The 20,214-nt window shown below is 42.4% G+C and overlaps 1 protein-coding gene across 4 annotated transcripts in view; it reads left to right on the forward strand.

Annotated features, from left to right (window-relative positions):
• CLCN5 (chloride voltage-gated channel 5) overlaps nt 1-20,214 on the forward strand; it is a 1,034,303-nt gene that overhangs the window by 563,685 nt on the left and 450,404 nt on the right. For all 4 annotated transcript variants that reach the window (XM_044057498.1, XM_044057499.1, XM_044057500.1 and 1 more), the window contains one exon: nt 12,860-12,982. In XM_044057498.1, the coding sequence (XP_043913433.1) occupies nt 12,860-12,982 (123 nt within the window). The remainder of the gene's footprint in view (nt 1-12,859; nt 12,983-20,214) is intronic.

The raw sequence follows: 20,214 nt of genomic DNA on the forward strand, positions 1-20,214 counted from the left end.
TTTTTCTTACTTGTGACTCGTGTCAGAAAAAGTTAACTGCCTCCGTTGTGGAAAACAAATCCTTGTGTATTGCTTGTTTAGGCCCAAACCACAATGTCCCTAATTGCTGTCTGTGCTCCCTTTTCAATACTAGCTATCAGGCATAGAGCCAAAATCTTGTCTAAGAACCTTAGTCAGCAATCCACTCCCCATTGCACAATGACTTCCGTCAGTCATCTCTGCCAAGTGGAAAAGGTTCTCTATTTGTTGTCAGCAACAAGGCCTCAACCCTGTCTCTACCAACATTTCAGCCATTTTTGGAGTACCTGGCTATCATGATGGACAAAGGCCTATGCTTCTCATCCATTAAGATTCACACTTCTGCTATTTCAGCCCACATCCCTACTCTTCCCCCTATCTTTTCCCACACCCCTAATGAAGCAGTTGCTTAGGGGGAGTCCTGCACCTCAGACCTCCCAGGAGGCAGCATACCCCTCCATGGGACTGCAACTTTGTTCTAGAAAAATTGAGCTTACTCCTCTTTGAACCTGCTGATTTAAAATTCTTGACCTGGAAGAATTGCCTTTTTACTGGCTATCACCTCAGCTGGAAGGGTTTCTTGAGTTGCAAGCCTTCATGGCAGTGGAACCCGTTCTTATCTTCCACCCAGACAGAGTTTCAGTCAGAACTAATCCTTCCTTTATGCCCAGGATGGTCACAGACACTTCCCTGAACCAAGCCATACACTTGAATACCTTCGTCCCTAAGCCAGAGAACCAAAGGGAAAGATTCCTTCACTCCTTGGATGTACACAGGCAACTTCGCTACTAACTTGACAGAACTAAAACTTTCAGAAAATCAGAACAACTGATGTTATGTGATCCTATCTCGCCTACATTCTGTACTGATGGGCTCGGAGCCAATCCCTCGGCTCCGACTCGGCACGCTTATGCTATAGAGCGAAGCCTCTTATTGGCTGAGCTATCTTTATCCCAGGATGCACCACCACTAATCCCCCAGATCTCGTTTGCCGCTTACAAGCATAGACGTGGTCTCAACTTGGCTGGGCTAAGTACTAATTTTTTTAGGCTTTTCCTGTCAGAAATTTGCTGATTTTGAACCCAAAAGCTGTTTTAACAGCTATTTATTGTGTTTCGAGTGTGTATTTGATATTTCTGTTGAGAATTTGTGTTTTTTCGCAAAGGGAAGGTTTCCCGTTTTAGTTAGAGGGGCCTTCCCCTGTTGCTTTTACTATCTTGGTTTTTTGTTTGTGGGTCAAGTACCCATTTAAGTTAGAGGGTCTTGACTCTCTCTATCTCTCTCTCTTCTGTAGATATATATATATATATATATATATATATATATACTGTGACAAACTTTTCTTTTTGCTGCAGACAACTGTGTTTTGGCTATTTTGGCCATGTCAAAAGAACACAAACCCTCCGGGTTTAAAAAATGCACGAGGTGTGGTTTTAAGATGTCCATAACAGACGACCACTCCTCGTGCGTCTATTGCTTAGGCGCCAAGCACCTACAAGAATCGTGTAGCGTGTGTCACGCCTTTTCATCAAGAGTCCTCCAGGAGAGGAAAAATAAATTAATCCTGAAGGGGTTAATTAAGCCATCCTTCGAGGAGGTTTTATCTTCCTCTCCTTCTCCTTCAAAAAAGAAGAAAGCGTCGGCTCCGACCAGTCAGTCGGAACCGACTGCAAAAAAATCTAAGCAGACTTCTCCATCGGCTCCACGGACTTCGGAGCCGAGGACGGAACGGTCTGCCTCGATGCCTCCAGCCTCGACCCCTCTGGTTTCGGAGCCGAGGACTGGGGCATCGAGAGGCGGGTCACCTTCATCGGCTCCACTGATATTGGAGCCGATAAGGGTTACCGGCTCAGACTCTTCCCCCTCGGAGCCGAAGTCCTTATCGACACCGAAGGAAATTGCCTTGAGATCTCCCTCAGAGCCGATAGTGGTAGAGTCCATTCGGAGCTGGTCCCCGAGTCCTTCGGAGCCGATGGAGAAATCGGTTCGGGCCCGATTGGTATCCTCTAGATCATCCAAGATGTCTGATTCGGACATCGACAGGGTGCTCCTTAGACTCTTCCAGTCTCCGGTGTTCCAAAAGCTAGTTTCGGCTCCAGCCCATTCTGTTTCGGAGCCGATGGTCCACTTCCCTACTACGGGTCCTCCTCCAACAGCTTCGGCACCGTTGGAGCCGGTGCTGGTGGAACCGGTGGAGGTTTTAGGGTCGGGCCCGACCCTTGCTCCAACTCTGGCTCTTGGGTCGGAGTTCAGTACACTGACTTCTTCCTTCGGCCCTGGGGGGGAGGCTTCGGGATTGATGCTTTCAGTCCCAAGTCTCCCTCTTGGTGCGTCGGCGGCGGGAGTGCCGTCCACTGTTGTGGCCACGGAGGTGGGACCCTCCCAGGATTCTGGTGGTCCCGCCTTCAGGGCTATGAGGAGTGCGTTAGCCAAATCTTCCTTGGCTACCTCCACGGTTTCCCCAGATCCTTCCCTGCATACTGAGACTGGGTCTTTGGCAGTCCCCCTGTCCTTAGACAGCGGAGCCCCGGGGCCTGAGGTTACCCCCACTGGGGTTTCTCCCCCTCCTGGAGGCCCTTCTGAAGCCTCTTCGGAAGAACCCCCCAGGAAGAGATCGTGCAAGAGGAAGCATGTTGACTCCCCTGAGGAGTCTCTTACATCAGACACTGATCTCGATGATGCAGAGTGGTCCCCTAAGTCGTCCTCGGATGATGTCTCCTTTGCAGACATCCTGGAAGCCCTAAAACAACGAGGCGGCTGGCAGTCCAAACCTCCCTCTGCTGATGAGTCGGTGTTCCTGAAGGCCTTCGGGGCTCAGCCCTCCGCCTCCTGGGTGTCTCCGCCCTTCGATGAACTCTTGGATTTGATCTGTCGAAGGGCGTGGGAACACCCAGACTCTGTGGAACCGGTGCCTGCTCGTCCGAATAAGTTCCTCTTGGCACCCCCTGAAAAAGAGTTTCTGACTAAAGGTGTGGCTGTAGATGCTTTGGTGGTGGCATCTGCTACCCAGCAAGATGTAGCAGAGGCTTCGACGTCCGTCCATCCTCCTAATAAGGAGTCTAGGAGCATGGATCGGTACGGGAAGCGCACCCTGAGTTCAGCGGCCTTTACATTAAGGTCCTTGATCTACCTTACGTACTTTACCAGATTTCAGAGGGATCTGATTAAAGAACTATCCGATACCCTCTTGGGTAATCTGCCTGAGGAGCTGGCCCAGACGGTTGGCTCTCAGCTGGCTACAATGTTGTCCATCTCAAACTCGTCCATGAGGCTCATTTCTTATGCGGCCGAAGGGGCGAGTAGAGCGGCGGGTACAGGCATTGCTCTACGGAGACAAGCCTGGCTCCACCTGTGTCATTTCGCGGAGGCCTTTAAGTCTTCCTTTGTCGACGCCCCCTTTGATGGGTCCTCCCTGTTTGGACCCAAGGTAAAGGGCACACTGACCCGCTGTGAACAGGAGGGTAAGACTCTGACTGCCATAGGGACACGATTTTCCACTCCCTTTCGGCCTTATCCCAAGGCTAAAAGAGGAGGGAAAATGTGGTTCCATAGATCTCAGAAGCCTTACCCCTCTCAGCAGGAGGATTCCACTTCCAGAGGCAGGGGAGGGGGAAATTCTTCCGGAAGGCGCCGTCCCAGAGGCGGCAGAGGCCCTCGCAACACTGGAGACCGCGAGTCCTTTCGTGGCTCTTCAACCTTTCACAGTCCCTGAGGGATTGCCCGGCTGTGCAGCTCCGAGCCAGTCGGGGTCGTTTCGAAGCACCTAAAAGCCTGGGAAGGTATCACTCAGGACCGATGGGTGCTTCAATTATCGCCGGAGGTTACTCCATCCCATTCTCTCACCCCCCCCCTCCGTCCAAAAAAATCCCGGACCCGCCACCCAGTCAGCGGGATACTGCAGCCTCAGAAGTTTCAAAGCTGCTGCAAAAAGGAGTCATCCAACCAGTCCCCGCAGACCAGATCGGATTAGGGACTTACTCAAGATTCTTTTTGGTGCCAAAAAAGACCGGGGACTTGAGACCCATTTTGGACCTCAGCATCCTAAACCGTTCAGTCAGAAAGTCCAAGTTCCGGATGGTCACCCTACAAACCATTCTCCCATTGCTGGAGAAGGGTGTTTGGATGTGCTCCATAGATCTCAAGGACGCTTATTACCATATCATGGTACATCAAGCGTCCAGGAGACATCTGCGCTTCAGCCTAGGAGGCAGTCATTTTCAGTTCCGTGCGCTGCCCTTTGGTCTCACCACAGCCCCCAGGGTGTTCACCAAGTGTTTGGCAGTCGTGACTGCTCACCTGAGAAGTCTAGGATTCCAGGTGTTTCAGTATCTAGACGACTGGCTCCTAACTGCCACCTCCAGGCATCTACTACTGCAGAGCCTTCAAGCCACTATATCACTGGGCAGTTCCCTTGGAATCACCTTCAATTGGCCAAAGTCTGTGTTGCTGCCATCTCAACGAATAAGATTTATAGGGGTAGAGATAGACTCAAACCGAATGCGGGTCTATCTACCTGCAGACAGAATACAAACCATACAGACTCAAGTTCGAGCCTTACTTCCCAGGTCCAAAGCTCCAGCCAGGATGGTCCTGCAGCTATTGGGATCCATGTCCGCCACGGTTCTTCTAGTCCCCTTGGCAAGGTTGCACATGAGAATTCTCCAGTGGCTTCTTTCAGCTCAGTGGTCCTTTCAGGAACTCCCTCTCAGTCACCTCATATGGATCACGGAATCTTGCAAACGGGACCTTCGCTGGTGGCTAGTGCCCTCCAATTTGGATCAGGGACGACCCTTTGTTCTACCTACTCCGGCCACTTTGACCACGGACGCCTCCCAGATGGGGGGGGGGCATTCCCTGGGCAGGTCAGTCCAAGGCAAATGGCACCCGGAAGAGACTCTACTTCATATCAACATCTTAGAAATGAGGGCAGTACTTCTGTCCCTTCAAGCCCTTCACGATTATCTCCCTCAGGGCGTAATTGCTGTTCACTCAGACAACATGTCAGTTGTCTGGTACCTGAACAAACAGGGAGGGACCAGATCCTATCCTCTTTGCAGAGAAGCCATGAGAGTTTGGGAATGGGCAGTCTCGACCAACGCTTCCTAGTGGCTACTCACATACCGGGCAAGTCCAATGTGATAGCCGACAGATTGAGCAGAACCATCCTCTCTCCTCACGAATGGTCTCTGAATATGACAGTTGCAAGTCAGATTTTCAGCAAATGGGGAGTTCCATGTTGCGACCTCTTCGACTCCTCTGAATGCAGTGCAAAGAATTCTTCTCCCTAACCCGGCTCCAGGAAGAGCCCCATGGACGCACTAGTCCGTCCTTGGCCCACCGGCTTGCTTTATGCCTTCTCTCCAGTTCCTCTCCTTCCCAGGGTGATTCAAAAGGCATCTCTCTTGGGGAGCAAAATGATCTTAATTGCTCCTTACTGGCCTCGTCAAGTATGGTTTCCCTATCTTCGGAAATATGCTCTGGAAGGTCCATGGTTCCTGGATCAGATCCAAGACCTTTTGGTTCATCAGTCAGGACTATTCCACCAGTCCCTGCACACCTTAAAATTGACTGCTTGGCTCCTCCTCTTCCGACTATAGTCAGGAGTCATACATTGGATCCAGATGTTGTACACACATTATCTTCGGCCCATAAGTCTGCTACAAAGAAACTGTATTCTAGCAAATGGAAAAGATTTGCTATTTGGGCTCAACTCCGGGGCCTGGACCCCATTTCTATTCCGTGGCAGAAGTACTAAAATTTTTAACTTCTCTTTTCAATCAAGGCTCTTCAGTTTCTACCATCAAGGTACAATTGGCAGCGATTTCCAATTTTCACGAATCCATAGACCCACCTTTAATGAGCAACAGATTGTGTAAGACCTTCTTGAAAGGTGCTGCTCTATTAAGACCTCCGATTTCTCATCCTGCACCTCCATGGGATCTCGATATAGTGTTACGCGCCTTGACTTCCTTCCCCTTTGAACCGGCGGCTACATGTGATCTAAAGTTTCTATCATGGAAGACAGCTTTTCTGGTGGCAATTACTTCTGCCAGAAGAGTTTCAGAGCTTCAAGCTTTGTCAGTAAAACCCCCGTACTTGGTTTTTCACAAAGACAGAGTATCCCTCAGGCCAAATCCTTCCTTTCTCCCTAAAGTTTGTTCTAGTTTCTGCATACAACAATCGTTAGAACTTCCAGTCCTTTTTCCAAAATACTCTAACAAAGCGGAATTCATATTCCACACACTAGATGTCCACAGGCAGTTACGTTTTTATTTAGACAGGACCAAACAAACAAGGAAAACAGATCAGTTGTTTGTATCCTTTGCAGACAATAAATTGGGCAAAGCTGTCACAAAGGTCACTATTGCCAAATGGATCAGGGACTGTATTACTCAAGCTTATTCCTATTCTAATAAAGAGCTTACCACCTCTGTCAAAGCTCATTCTACAAGGGCTATGGCTACTTCCATAGCATTCCATTCTAAGCTTGCCGTTAGTGACATTTGTGCTGCGGCTACATGGTCTTCCCCGCACACTTTTATTTCCCACTACAAATTGGATGTGGCTTCTAGAGGACGAGCTTCATTTGGTTCCACAGTGCTCAGGAGTGTTTTCCAATGAGCCACCCAGGATTTAGGTGCTAGGGACGCTGTCCCATCAGTACAGAATGTAGGCGAGATAGGATCACATAACATCTTTTAGTTATGTACTTACCATAACTTTAGATGTTTGGGATCCATCTCGCCTACATTCCTAATAACCCACCCTCCTTCCCCCTTCCTTGGAGATCAGAGGATATCAGAAGGTCCGAATCCTGTTGTTTCATCTTGAAACATCTAACAATGTTATATAAACAAGTTGTGCATGTGTGCATGAATGCAGACAAACAATATCTGGGGGATTAGTGGTGGTGCATCCTGGGATAAAGATAGCTCAGCCAATAAGAGGCCTCGCTCTATAGCATAAGCGTGCCGAGTTGGAGCCGAGGGATCGGCTCCGAGCCCATCAGTACAGAATGTAGGCGAGATGGATCCCAAACAACTAAAGTTATGGTAAGTACATAACTAAAAGTTTTTTCCTTTGCCTTGGACTCTGAAGGAAAACCACTCTCCAAGCAAAGTATTGCCAAGTGGATCTCCCACTGTATTTCCTTTTGTTACACCTACCATGTCAAAAAGCTCCCTGAATCTGTTGGGACCCACTCAACTAGGGCCGTTTTTACCTCCACTGCTTTCCTGAGGGTAGTACCTGCCAACAACATTTTGGAAGTAGTTACCTGATCATTGGTGCATACCTTTACCAAGCACTACCACTTTTCAACCTTCTCCAAGTCCAGAGGAGGATTTGCAACTGCCATCTTGCAGGGCATTCTCTCTCCCCATTAAGGCACCTTCCACCCATATCTCAGCTTTGGAAATCATCTGATAATTCAGAACTGTAACAGTGAAGCATGAAGAATATAGAAGAGTTGTGTACACTTACCATAAATGCAGATGCTCGAATGGATTCACTGTTGGTCATCTTTCCCTCCCAACATCCCCCTTATTCTCCTTACAATAACAGCTTTTCTGTCTGTGCTCCTCTTCTAGAGGACCCTCTGCAGGGATGCCCTACAGGTCCCCTTCCTCCCACCTGGTCCATAGTTCATAGTTTAGTACTAGGCTAACTGCCCCTGCGAGCCATTTTAAGCCTAGCCAGTTGTCCCTTATGAGACTCAAACCCTGCACCTTGTGTTTGTAAGGCAAACACCTTAGCCATTAAGCCAGGTCCCTTGATTAAGATTTATTTATGGGGCTCCTACCTTCTAGGGGTAAGAAAAAACTGATGTAATGGCATCAGCTGCCTTACTTTATACTACTAACGACCTGACATCAGTCCTGGAGCGACAGCAACCGACGCAGAAATACTAAGCCTCTGGTGTTTGGGTCGACTGAGGGCTACCCCTGGCAGGATAACCCAAGTGTGATGACTGCAACAATGAATACACTCGAACATCTACATTTATGATGTGTACACAACTACACTTTTTTGACTATATTAAAGCCTATAAATATTTATTATTGTTTAGGTTGTCTGCTTACTCAATTTATTAATATTTGTAGTATTGTTTGTGCACATGCTTAATGTTTACTCTCAGAATGTCCAGATTGTTGTCTTATATTTTTGGTCTGTTCCTCATAAAATTTATTTTTGTGGTGAATCATTGAGGATTAAAATCACTAAATAATGACATAAATTTCAATTTCAGACTTCATATCATGCAGAAAAAGTACACTAATGCAAAATTGTTATTATATCAAATTTGTAAGTTTATAAGAGTAATATTTAAAATCTGCCCCTGGATTTGGGCCTTTGTCCACCAATTAGTTTTTGGTTTTGTCCATATTTCTTGTGTTTAGAAGTTGAGAGCTATGAATCCAAGTCAAACTTAAATGAGAAGATCAGTAATCAGCAGTTTTATTGCACAACTTATTTATTTTGTTTTATTTGATAAAAATAAAACAGTAGCGGCCAGTGAACAAATGCTCCTATAACTTGAAAAAATGTGTAAAACCAGCAACAAGAAGTAAAGGAGCAACCCACAGCTGAACAAATATTCCTACATACACAGTCTCTCGTTGTAGCTCCAAAAATACGAGTTTAGTTAAAATAAATCCAAAACGTTGTCATGTCATAAAAATCCAAGTAGTTTATTGCAGAACAAATAGGTAAGCGCTTTCACCCTTACGGGCTTCCTCAGACCTTAATACATCACCATTAAAATAGCGCTTAATATATATCATTCAGAATTGTGACATAATTTCCTTTAATTAAATCAAAGGAATCATACAAACAATAAGTATACTACCCTAAATAAAACTACTCTCACTAGATCAATGACACAATCCATATTCATGTGTTGTGGAAAACCCCCTTTTTTTTTTCATGTAGCTATAAGCAAGGAGGGTGTCTGAACTTCATGTGCTTTCATCTGTTCCTCCTTATCTAGATTTTCATAGAACAATCCTTCCTTTCTTTCCAGTGCTGCTGCTGATTCTAATTTAAATCAGCTCATTCATTTACCTGTTTTCTTTCCAAATTTCAGTAACATGGGAGAGCATTTGCTCCGCTGTTTTAATGTTCATAGGCAACTGAGATTCTGCCTGTACAGAAACAAAAATCTCAGAAAATGTAACCAGTTTTTTATCTCCTCTTCCAAACTAAGACTTGGCAGCCCTGTTCCCGGACTCTGTCAAGATGGCATTCCGATTGTGTCTCCTTTGCATATTCACTGAAACTAATTTTTTTTTTGCCCATTAAGCCTAGGGCTCTTTTCCTTAGAATATTGATTACTTCAGCTTATTCCCTGCATACATTTTCTTTTTCCATGATACATGCTTATAGGAGCATTTATGGTGCAAACTTTATCTAAAGGGAGGCAGTTAGATTAGGGAGTAATGGGTAGGAGGAGGCCAAGCTGCCAGATTGAAGATTCTGTTAGTGCCAGCGTTGGATCCAAGTCAGAACTTTTAACCCAGGAGTAGATGGTGAAAGAAGACAATGCAGATCTATCATTGTGATATGTACACAATTTTCATTTTTCTTTCCATCTAAGATTCGCTTCATTTTTGTTTATATTGATTTAAACAGAGTATTGCTACCTTGTGGCAGAAAAATCTGTAAAGATCTATGTTGCTTTTCAACCGTGATTGTAAGAAGTAAAATACAGCATGGAACAAACTACTCACTTGCTGTGTGTACTTTTGATACTGTTAAATTAAGTAAATTCTGGTGTGTGTGTGTGTGTGTGTGTGTGTGTGCGTGTGCGCGCGTGTGTGCGCACGTCAACTTGCTTGTTGCTTTGTCTCAATGAAAATATTTGCCGGCAGATGTCCTTCATGGATGCATCTGCAGTCATAACAAAGGGTTGTTGTGTCGTCGTCAGGCAGCCCTGCAATGATTCCAGTTCAAAGTCCGGCGGGGCTGATGTCGCCCGCGACCCGGCGTCATCTCTTGCTCTGTGGGTATGTTTGGTGCATCAGCATCAGCCGGCGCCATTCAGTCTTTCTTGCCTTTGCCGTGGAAGCGCCGAGCAGAAGCAGGGTCGGTCGGATCGATCAGAGAGATGATTCTGCTTCTGAATACTCTCTTCTTTACTTACAAAGTACCCTGCCGTTAGTGGACTCTTTCTTGCAGCCCGTTCAGAAAAAAAAAACAATTAACCTAACCTGTGGAAAACCTTACCTCATATTTAATTTCTTACTTTACTGTCTGCCTTGTTTTTTGCCCACCGCCGTAACGGCCCTGTTCGCCTGTGCTTTTTCTTTTCAACCGGCCCGAGGCGCCTGATCGGGGGTTCGGCAACCAGGTTTTTTTTTATGTTCTTTTATTCGACAGACCCGTCCGACCCTCCAGATCAAACTACCCCCAAAGGCCAAAAAAAGAGGGTCCCAGGTCGGTCCAACCGAAAACCTGCGCAAAAGCGGCGGCAAACCTTTCGAGAAAACTGCCGGCCCCTCAAACACACAGCTCAAAGTACAAGAACTTTTGCACCTACTCTGTTGAGCCTATCAGACACCACTCTTCCCCTTCCTCGTCAAGTACCCAGACCCTCGTGCCCATCCCCAGCGTGGTTCATCATAGGCCTGTCTCTACCAGCAGCCAGGCCGCTAAAGCATGACTAGCTGCCATGTCCATTAAGGCTTAAGGCCTTAGGGCTAACCCAGCTAAGACTACTAAAACAGTGCCTGTTAAACCCCACATCCATCTGCAGGCCCTCTTCAATTTTCTTTCTTGCTTTCTTTGATCTAATCTTTAATAGACTCAGCCCCAGAGAGAGATCTCTGATGCAGCTGCCCTAGTGAGACCTGATCTGATGATTGGCTCCACCCCCATGATTCAGTGAGTTTGATGCCCATGCTGATGGACAATTTGAGCAACCATCCTTCCTCTCCCTTCCTCTCTCCATGCAAGATGAATTCTCCCAGGAACAACAGCATCAGCCTTCTTCCAAAAACCATGCTTTCCTTTGGATGGCTTGCAGACTCCCTGAACAGTTTCTACCTCCACAGCAGCATTTTTCATGACAGAGGAAGACTCTGCCTGGTGGATCTCTGTCAATGATGTGGCATGACCTGCCCCTGCCTGGTTCTTCCTGCCATGAGAGACAGATTGATAGCTGCTCCAGAGATCCTCCAGTCACCACCCCCAGCTGCAGATCAGAGCCTAGAACAGATTCCAGGTTTCAGAAGGTACCCTACCTAAACCTAAAGCCAGATCTGACCACAAAGGATCCCAGGGTCCCATGGGGTAAAGCTCAGCTACACTCAGCCTGTCTCAGCTATAACCTTTTTCTTTAGAGCTTCAAAATCATGACATAGTTTGAAAAAACAAAATACTAAACACTTTCAAAAACAAACAGGCTGAGACCATTAATGAACCACATAATGTTAACAAAATAAAGAAATATTCAACAAATAAATGAAATTCAACCATATTTGATCAGCAAAAGGATTATAAAAGAGTCATGCATGAGAGTAACCAACAACAGGCTCAGGGTAATGCTGCAGTTCCTTTCTAATGCTCCTGTTTGGATCATGGCTTCCTTTAAAGAAGCCATGACTGCTTGAAGAAAGAAAAGAAAGGTTTTGAGACTGTTTTTATGATTTAAAATCCAACTAAAGACAAAAGGAAAAGCACAAGACAAAATTCAAAAGAAGTCCTTGAAGACAAGTTGCAGGTCAACACCTTAGGAGGTTCAACTGAAGAAAAAAATTAAGGGGTACTGTTAAACAGAGAAGACAGGACAGCAAGCAAACAACAGAGGGACGAAATGTACAGCCAAGGCCTAAACAGAGTAACAAACACAGCCCTGAGAAGGCAGACCACACAACCGAACAGACACTAAGGCAACAAAGATAGCTGTTTTTACAAACAGTGCCTCTCGGGAAACAGAATTCAAAGACTTTACAAACCTTAGCTATAATAAGCAAAAGACTAGTGGAACAAAAAACACCTCTCCATCTAAAAACCGTTTCAACAGAACAAGAATGACAACAAATTAGAGAATGACAAGAGAACCAATTGAAATCAAATCAAAAAAGTTTCACTTCACAAACAGAGGATAACAATAAAAATGGAGGAAAGAAACAATACTCCAGTTATGAAACAGAGGTGTTGTCCCAAAAGACCAAAATCAGTCTCCTAATTCATAAAAGAAAGCCAGAAAAAAGACCAATGCCGAAATAAACACATACATCATTAACCTGTAACCAAAAAAAACAAAGATTCTTCCCCAATTTTCCTAATCTGTAACCCTGGCTTCACAATACTCCAGATCTCATTTTGGCAGTCATTCACTGCATATGCCTTTCTTATTAAGAAAGAAGAAACAGTACTAGGCAAACGATTGCTGGTACTTTAAGAGGCCTAGCCTGTAGAACTTTAAGTAGATAGACTTAAACGTTCCTGCATAAAGATGGGTATATGCACATACGTATCTATGTGTGTATGTATATATATATCTGTAAAACAAATACATGTACACAATTACAAGTGATATAAATGTTATGTATAGTTGGTAACAGTTTGGAAGGTCAAGCAGTCATTATTTAAGCTCTGGCACGTTTATCACTAATCTCACATTTCTGATAATTTGCATTAATTGAACCTTTCCTTCCAGAGGTTCTGCATTTGTTGTTTATTTATTTGGTTTCTAGTCCACTGAGAAGAAATGTTTACAGTTTTATACATGCATGCATACGTGTACACTGTAGATAAATAGGTAGGAATGTAAAGTTCTGTTTTGTCTTTCTTGCTGTGTCTTAGTTAGCATGTTACTATATTTTCTCTTCTTTTGTAGGGGGCATTTCCATACATACTCAACTACTTCATTTACGTTGTGTGGGCTTTGCTGTTCTCTTTCCTCGCTGTGATGCTTGTGAAAAGTTTTGCACCATATGCATGTGGCTCTGGAATTCCAGAGGTAGGTAACTGATAATCTACACTAGCACGCTTAACCTGTGGTAGGTGTCCCTTCCACTCTGCAAGGTGAACTTTTGTAGGGAGCATTAGGGCATAAAGTAAAAAACATACAACTACTCCTGATACCTGTCTGAATGATGGTCCATCCTGGTCAGCCATCACCCTTGTGATGGGAAATGAATGGTCAGATTTGTTGGGTGGAGAGTGATGATCGACAATAGGGGCAGACAGTGGGAAAATGTGGTGTCCACATTGATCATAAAATGATGACTGTGTTGCATAAAAGTCAGTTTTATTTAGTTTTTGTTATCTGCATATATTTCTAAAGTATATAATGTTCATATTGCACTAATTTAACATGATATAAATGTTTTTTTTCTTGAGTGGGTTGATTTCAGGAACTACTCTTGTTTTATCAGCAGCACTTAAGTAGAAAGTTGTGATATCATGCACAGATTTATAGATCCAGATATTCATAAAGTCTACAAGGCAGAACCAGTTCATGAATTATAACCATTTTTGCCAATGTCTGCCATCATAAAGCACCTCCTTTATGTAGGAGAGCAAAACAATGCAGGCCTGAGATGAATTTATGGGCAACAATCTGATCATCAAAGTTGTGCCTTAAAGGAAGCAAGGATATTATTCCATTTTATATGTAAAGGAAGATTGTTCCAAAAATGGGGGAAACATTAAGTAATAATCTGTTTCTCCACTGCTTCCTAAATATTTGTGTTGGAAAGTCAAGTCTTTAGTGTGAGTGCATGTGAAGGTATAGGAGATCAAGGAGGAGTGGTCCTTAACAGCATGGAATGCTAGACAGAAATCATTTCGGGAGAATGTGAGATGCAGTATGTAGATGTAGCATCAATCCTGTCATAGTAGCTAATGATCATTGCAGGAGAATGTGAGACACAGTATGTATAGCATCAATCCTGTCATAGTAGCTAATGGGCTTTGCACATTTGGATAGGTACATAATAAAAGGGACATTATATTCTGTAACTGATATGATCAGGGAAGAGTACAATGGGACGATAACTTCTTCTGACCTGGGTGGAATACCATTATTTATTAATCAGGCTAGACAGAAGGCTTTGCTGATTACTGTTGCTAAATGACAGGATAAGGAGTTGTCTGCCAAAGTACTAAAAAATCTCTGACTGTTTCAGTTTATTGTGGGGTGTTGCCTGTATTGTAAGCTGCCAGACAGTAGTCTAGAATGACGTCTCTCCCTTTTTTAATTTCTCCAAATCTTTTGGGTTTCTAATACCATGATGGGAAAGGACCCCTTTCCTAAGTCAAAGTGTGATTAAAGTTAATGAAATTAGTACTGTTTCAGTCTTTGATGTCAGCCAAAAGTGCTCTTCGTAGCACCCACAATGTGCCCAGTAATGACTCCTCCTGCAGTTCATACGGGGTTACATGTATTGGTAACATATCTAAATACGATTGTAGATTCTATTTTATAAGACCCATTGCTCCTACAACTTTTGGAACTGTCTGGGTATTTTTCTTCCAGAAATCCAAAGAAACAAGAATAACACCAAGGTAAACCAGACACACTGATAAAGGGCTGATCCCGAAAGCTTTGTGATTTTTTTTTTTTTTGGAATAAACTCTGCATTTTACCTCAACGTTTCCAGGCTTTGGATTTTTTTGTTGTTGTTATTATTATTATTTGGGATCTTTCTTTCACATTGCTGTCATTTCTGCCTGCAGATCCTGATATTTTATGACTTTGTGTCTCTCTGTACACAAGACACTGTAGTCACTTTATGTGGTGATTTCAATGATCAGTGCTACTTTTGTCTTCTTTTCATGGACCACTGTATCCGGTTTTCTAGCATCTGCCTTTTAAACTGTTGGTACTGGGTGATCCCGTGTGATATAAACTTCATCATTTTCTGTGATGCTTTTTGGCTCATGTTTCCAGTGTATTTCAGCCACTTCAATACCATAATGTTTGCACAGCAGTCTTGCCACATTATTATGCCTTTCAGTATATAGTTCTCCCATTAGTATGTCGCAATAAGCAGTGAGGTGTGCAAATGTTTCCATTTCTGTTTCTGTTTTACAAAACCTACATTTGTCTCTTTCTGCCATGTGTAGCCCTCTATCTTGGGCCTACCTATATTAACCTTTCATCTCTTGGTTTGAATTCACCTCTTCTTAACCATTCCTGCGTTCGTTCCTGATCAACATGAGGCTCTTCCAGATGTTTTCTATACTTGCAACTATATTTATGCATTTTTCCACATTTCTTGCCTTTTCATCTGGTCCTTCACCTTATATTCTTTGTTTTTTGGCACATTCAGTTGCTGCTTGGTTTTTATCGACTTCTGGTTTGATTTTCATTTCTGCTTGACACCAGTATGCTTCTGCTAGATTAAACAGAGAAGCCATCTTAGATTTATTTTTCTCTTGTTTCAAACCTTTCACTACGTTTGGGTCTGGTGAGGTCAGCAAATATGTGTGGAGTCCCACGATTGCAGATCTATACATGTAATCAGTTTCAAGGAGACCCATCCCTCCTTTGGAACGGGAAATATATAATCTTAGTATACACAGTTTTTTATTAATCATTTGGTGAGCATGAAGCAAACAAATCTCAGTTTTGTGATAACTCACTGTAATAATTTCACTGTATTTACACTTGTTTTTGTACATCTGGAGCTTTTCTCCCTGGGCCTCCGCTAAAAATGGACCTGTATCCAGTTGGACTTTCCCAGTTAACAAATGTAAAATAAATAAGTAAATAAGCATCCTTCTTGTTTTCCTGTCCAGTCTTCCCAACACGTTTTTGGGCCAGTCAGTTCACTCCAAAACTGTAAGTTAGGACAGGAAGAGCAAATTGGTTTATAGCTTGGAGTTTGTTCCTAGATGACAGCGCTGTTTTCAGGATTAATTTGTCTTCTAAAGTATTCCTTACTAAGTTTTATTTGTATTTGTTCATGTTTAACTGGTGATCCTTCGTCAATTACCAAATATTTATACACTCCCTCTCACTCAGGTTCTTTTATATCACATTCTTGTCCCAAACTGATGTTTTCTTGGTGCTGCAGTTTTCCTGCTTTAAAGATTGCATTTGCACATCTATCAAGATCAAATGACATTTCTTATTCATCTGAAAAGATTTTGACAACTTACAGTGGTACTTTTCAGTTCCTTATCTTATGAGCTATACAGTTTTAAGTCATCGACAAAGAGAAGATAAGTATTTGCACTTTGTTGTTTTCTAGGAGCCAAATTATAGGCCTGGCCTAAGCTGTTAAGTAGACAGCCTAACTGATTCACTGCAGTGGAGCTCAGGAAGTTTGCACTGTAACTTCCAATGGGCAGAGCCTAAGCCTTCTGACAGAATCAAAGTATGTCCTCACATTTCAAACAAACGTTCATATCTCTGGAAATATATGGGGTAATAAAGAAGTATAAATGGTAAACTCTTCAGCACAAACTGTTTTATAGAGGTAATATTCTTTAAGTGCTAGGTCTTAAACTGAATTTTATAAGCCACAGTAAACACAGTAACTATTACATTTGTAATATTTTGCAAACAGCTTACAATATCTCTGCAGCCATTCAAGTTGCACACATACGGTCAGCAACATTTTGTTCATTTCTGTAAATTAATATCATAAAAACATTCAGTATCTCTTTACCTGCACTATACAGAGGTCAAATATCAATGCAGTTGAGTTCACCATTGTGTAAGCTTTAAGATGAAGTATTTTAAAATGTTCTACATAGCATGGTTTTGGAATTATTGATAAAAATATGAACAAGCAATATTTGACGCCTGCAGGCATCAGCACGAATTAACTGCAGCTGCACCTGGAGGTATCACTCGGATGTAATGAGTTACTGGGTTAAGGAAGGGCAAGGCAGAATAGCAGCAGTGACAGAGTCACCCTGGAATATCCCCCTTTGGATTTTTATCCCTGGGATAATAATTTGTCCTTTGTCATGGCTTAACTGCAAAGTGGTGTGCCACTGTTTTATGGTCACAGTGATGTAGTCAATCAGTGTAGGGTGTATCTTATACATTTTTAATCACTATTTTATCCATGAATGTGGGATACTATCAAATGCTTTTGCTTAGTCAGTCCATGCCATACTTAGATTCTTCCCCTTTTTACAGTTCTCCACTATGACTTTATTTTAACAAGTGATCCTTTGTTCCATATGACTTTCTTTTATTGCCGTTTTATTCTACTGCCATAATTGAGTTTTCTTCTAAATGACTATGAACTCTGTTGGCCTCAATTCCCGTGTATAGTTTATATGTCGTTGGAAGGTAAATTATTGGTGTATAATTTTTAGGGTAGTGTGCAAGTTCACTCTTAAGCAGCAGCATTGTTTTTCCTTTTGTTAGCCAGGATGGTGTCTGTTCGGCATTATCATATAAATAGTTCTTACTCATGGCTAAATCTTCGTGCAAAGATGTCAGTACTTGTAACCAAAAGTTAGGTGCTGCTTCTGGGCCTGGGGTTTTCTAATTAGAGGCTTTTCCTAACTTTGTTTCAGTCTCTCTGGCTGTTGCTTCATCCCATTTCATATCCTGCACCTTTAAACTTCTTATTCTTTTTTTTACTTCTTCTATCCATTTAGCATCTTTGTTATGTTCCATAGGATCTTAATAGATACTTCTCCAAAATATATGTCTCTACTTTTTTTGGCAGTCTTTAAATTCCTTTTACTTCGTTTCTCAGTTCTCTATAAAACTTTTTTGGCTCATCAATACATTTCTTATTTTGTACTTTTCATTTATATTTATCTGTGTATCTTCTAGGTTTTTCTGCTGTGCTGAGATTTTTAGTTTGTTATTTGCGGTAGTGCATGATAGATCTTGGTCGGTTCTAATACTGTGCATTGCTTTTATCGCATGTATCTTTCTTACTATTTTTGTTGATCTATTCTCTCTTCTATAGTCTTCTAACAGTGACACTTCTTGTCTTAATTGCTTTATATTTTTTTCTATTCGATACTTCCATGATGATATTCGATTTCTCCCCTTCCTTTCCCTCACTACTCTGTGTTCTTGTGCTAGAACTTTATTGGTTGTTATTTAGCTGTGCAGTAATATATCCTGTTTACTTCTGTTATATCGCATGGATCTCTATGGACAGTCCTAATTACTGTGTTCCTTTGTTTTATCAAACGTCTGACTTTTTGGGTTTTATTGACCTTCTACAGTCTATTTCTTTCATTGATCTTAATATGCCTATCTATATCTATTAAATCAAGCAACTCTTCTCTTAGCTCATTTGCTTCTAAACCTGAGGCACATTTTCTTAGTTTTCCATTTTCTCTGGGCATTCTATAGAAAGTTCTGTAGCATCATTCTTTGCCATCCATTGCTCTGTCCTATGGGAACTCACTGGCCTATCCCTTCTCAACATTGACTGCATCAGAGTTTTCACAGTTTCCTGTTCCTTTCCTTGCTGTCCAGCTTCAAGTGAACATTTATAGTGGTTTTCTGTGGAAGGCTCCAAAATATCTTCATATCGTCCCTGACCACTTGCTTCCTGTTCCATTGTTTTCCCCATAATTTGGATATCCATTGTTCTTTCCTGTTTTGGTGCTTTCTGAATTAGATTTTCTACACTAAATCCTTCACTTTGCCCGTACTCCATAACCTCAGTTTCTATTTCTTTAACTTCTCCATTACTAATCTCCTTTTCTATTTCTCCTCTTAGTCTTCTTATTTTTTGTATTGTAAAGTTTTCCATGTCCAGATTCCTTTACCTGTATTTCTCTTTAGAAGTCTTTGATGCTGCTCTTTTTCTACTGATTAGTTTTGGTTTCTCCTTTGCATAAATATTACACCATATTAAATCTTTTCCTTTCCCATGTCCATATTTCTTCTTCAGATGTCTCCTGATCTTCCTGTTTCTCCTTACTTTGGGGACTCGCTCCATTATGCTGTGATGTAACCTGTCTTAGACCTTCTACATCATATCCTTCACTTCGCAGGCACTCCATAACTTCCAGCTTCTATTTTTATTAACTTTTACTTTACTAATCTTCTTTTCTACATTCCTTCTTTGTGATATATATTTTTTTTATTGTGATATGTTCCATATCTGGATGCCTTTGCCTATATGTCTCTTCGAATATCTTTGTGGCTGCCTTCTTTATAGTGATTAATTTGGCTTCCTCCTTTGCATACATATTACATCATATCAAATATCTCTTTCCCATGTCCATATTTCTTTTTTATACTTTTCAAAAATCACTAGGTTTTGTTTATATTTTCGCACTTCCTCAGATGCTTCTTTTTCCGGACAGGTCATAGTTTTTTGATCTGTATACTGTTTTTCACAAATTGCATTAATGAATACAAATTTTTATTTGAAGTTTCTGACAGTTTTTCTTGTGGAAGTATTTTTATTTTCTCTAATTTCTCTCTTAATCTTTTTGTGTATCTTGTCTCTTGAAATTCTGGGCTCTTTGTGTAATAGTAATAATGCATAATTTCTTTCTTATCCTCAATAGTCCACTTTATCTTCTTTATGGCTTTTCTTTGGCCAGTCGTTTTTTGTGATTTTGTGGACTACCACTTCCTTCTACAACAGGGGGCCATCCTCTCCCTGGGTCTGGCCTTGCTTCATTTTAGGAATATTTTCATATTTTGAGGATTCTACACTGTCATCATTTCCAGTTCTGGCACCAGTGTGCTTACCAGGATTGGGCACTTTTTTATCCTGGGTCTTGTACACCCAGCTATCTTTTTTAGTTTTTAGCCTACTTCTGTCCATGATATATGCTGTATAAAAATGTTCTATATGCCAGTGTCATCTTGGTGAGATTTTCTGAAAAACAGGGTCCACCTCCTGTCTCCTGTATTCCTGTTTCCATGCCCAGGCAGTCCTCGTATCTTGTTCTGTCTGTCTAGATATGAGCATTCATGTTTCCCATTTTTAACATCAACTAATGGTGTCCTGGTTTATCTAGCAGGTCTTTCAACTGCTCCCTGAATGCACTCCTTTCCTCCTCATCACAACCCTGCTGCTTGACATACAGTGACATTGAGTACTCGCTGTCTCTACTCTAGAGTCTGATTGCCATGAGTCTCTCACTAATTCTGATAGCATATCCCTGACAGTCTTCGAGAATCTCACTCACTACAGTTGCCACACCATTTCTATTCTGTTCTCTCCCTGAGTAGTAGCCCCTGGATCCCACACCCAGTGGCTTTGCTGCACTACCCCTCCATCCTGTCTCCTGGAT

Source organism: Protopterus annectens, chromosome 15.part0 (assembly GCF_019279795.1).
Source record: "Protopterus annectens isolate FY-2018-M chromosome 15.part0, PAN1.0, whole genome shotgun sequence".
In the NCBI taxonomy this organism is placed as follows: domain Eukaryota; kingdom Metazoa; phylum Chordata; order Ceratodontiformes; family Protopteridae; genus Protopterus; species Protopterus annectens.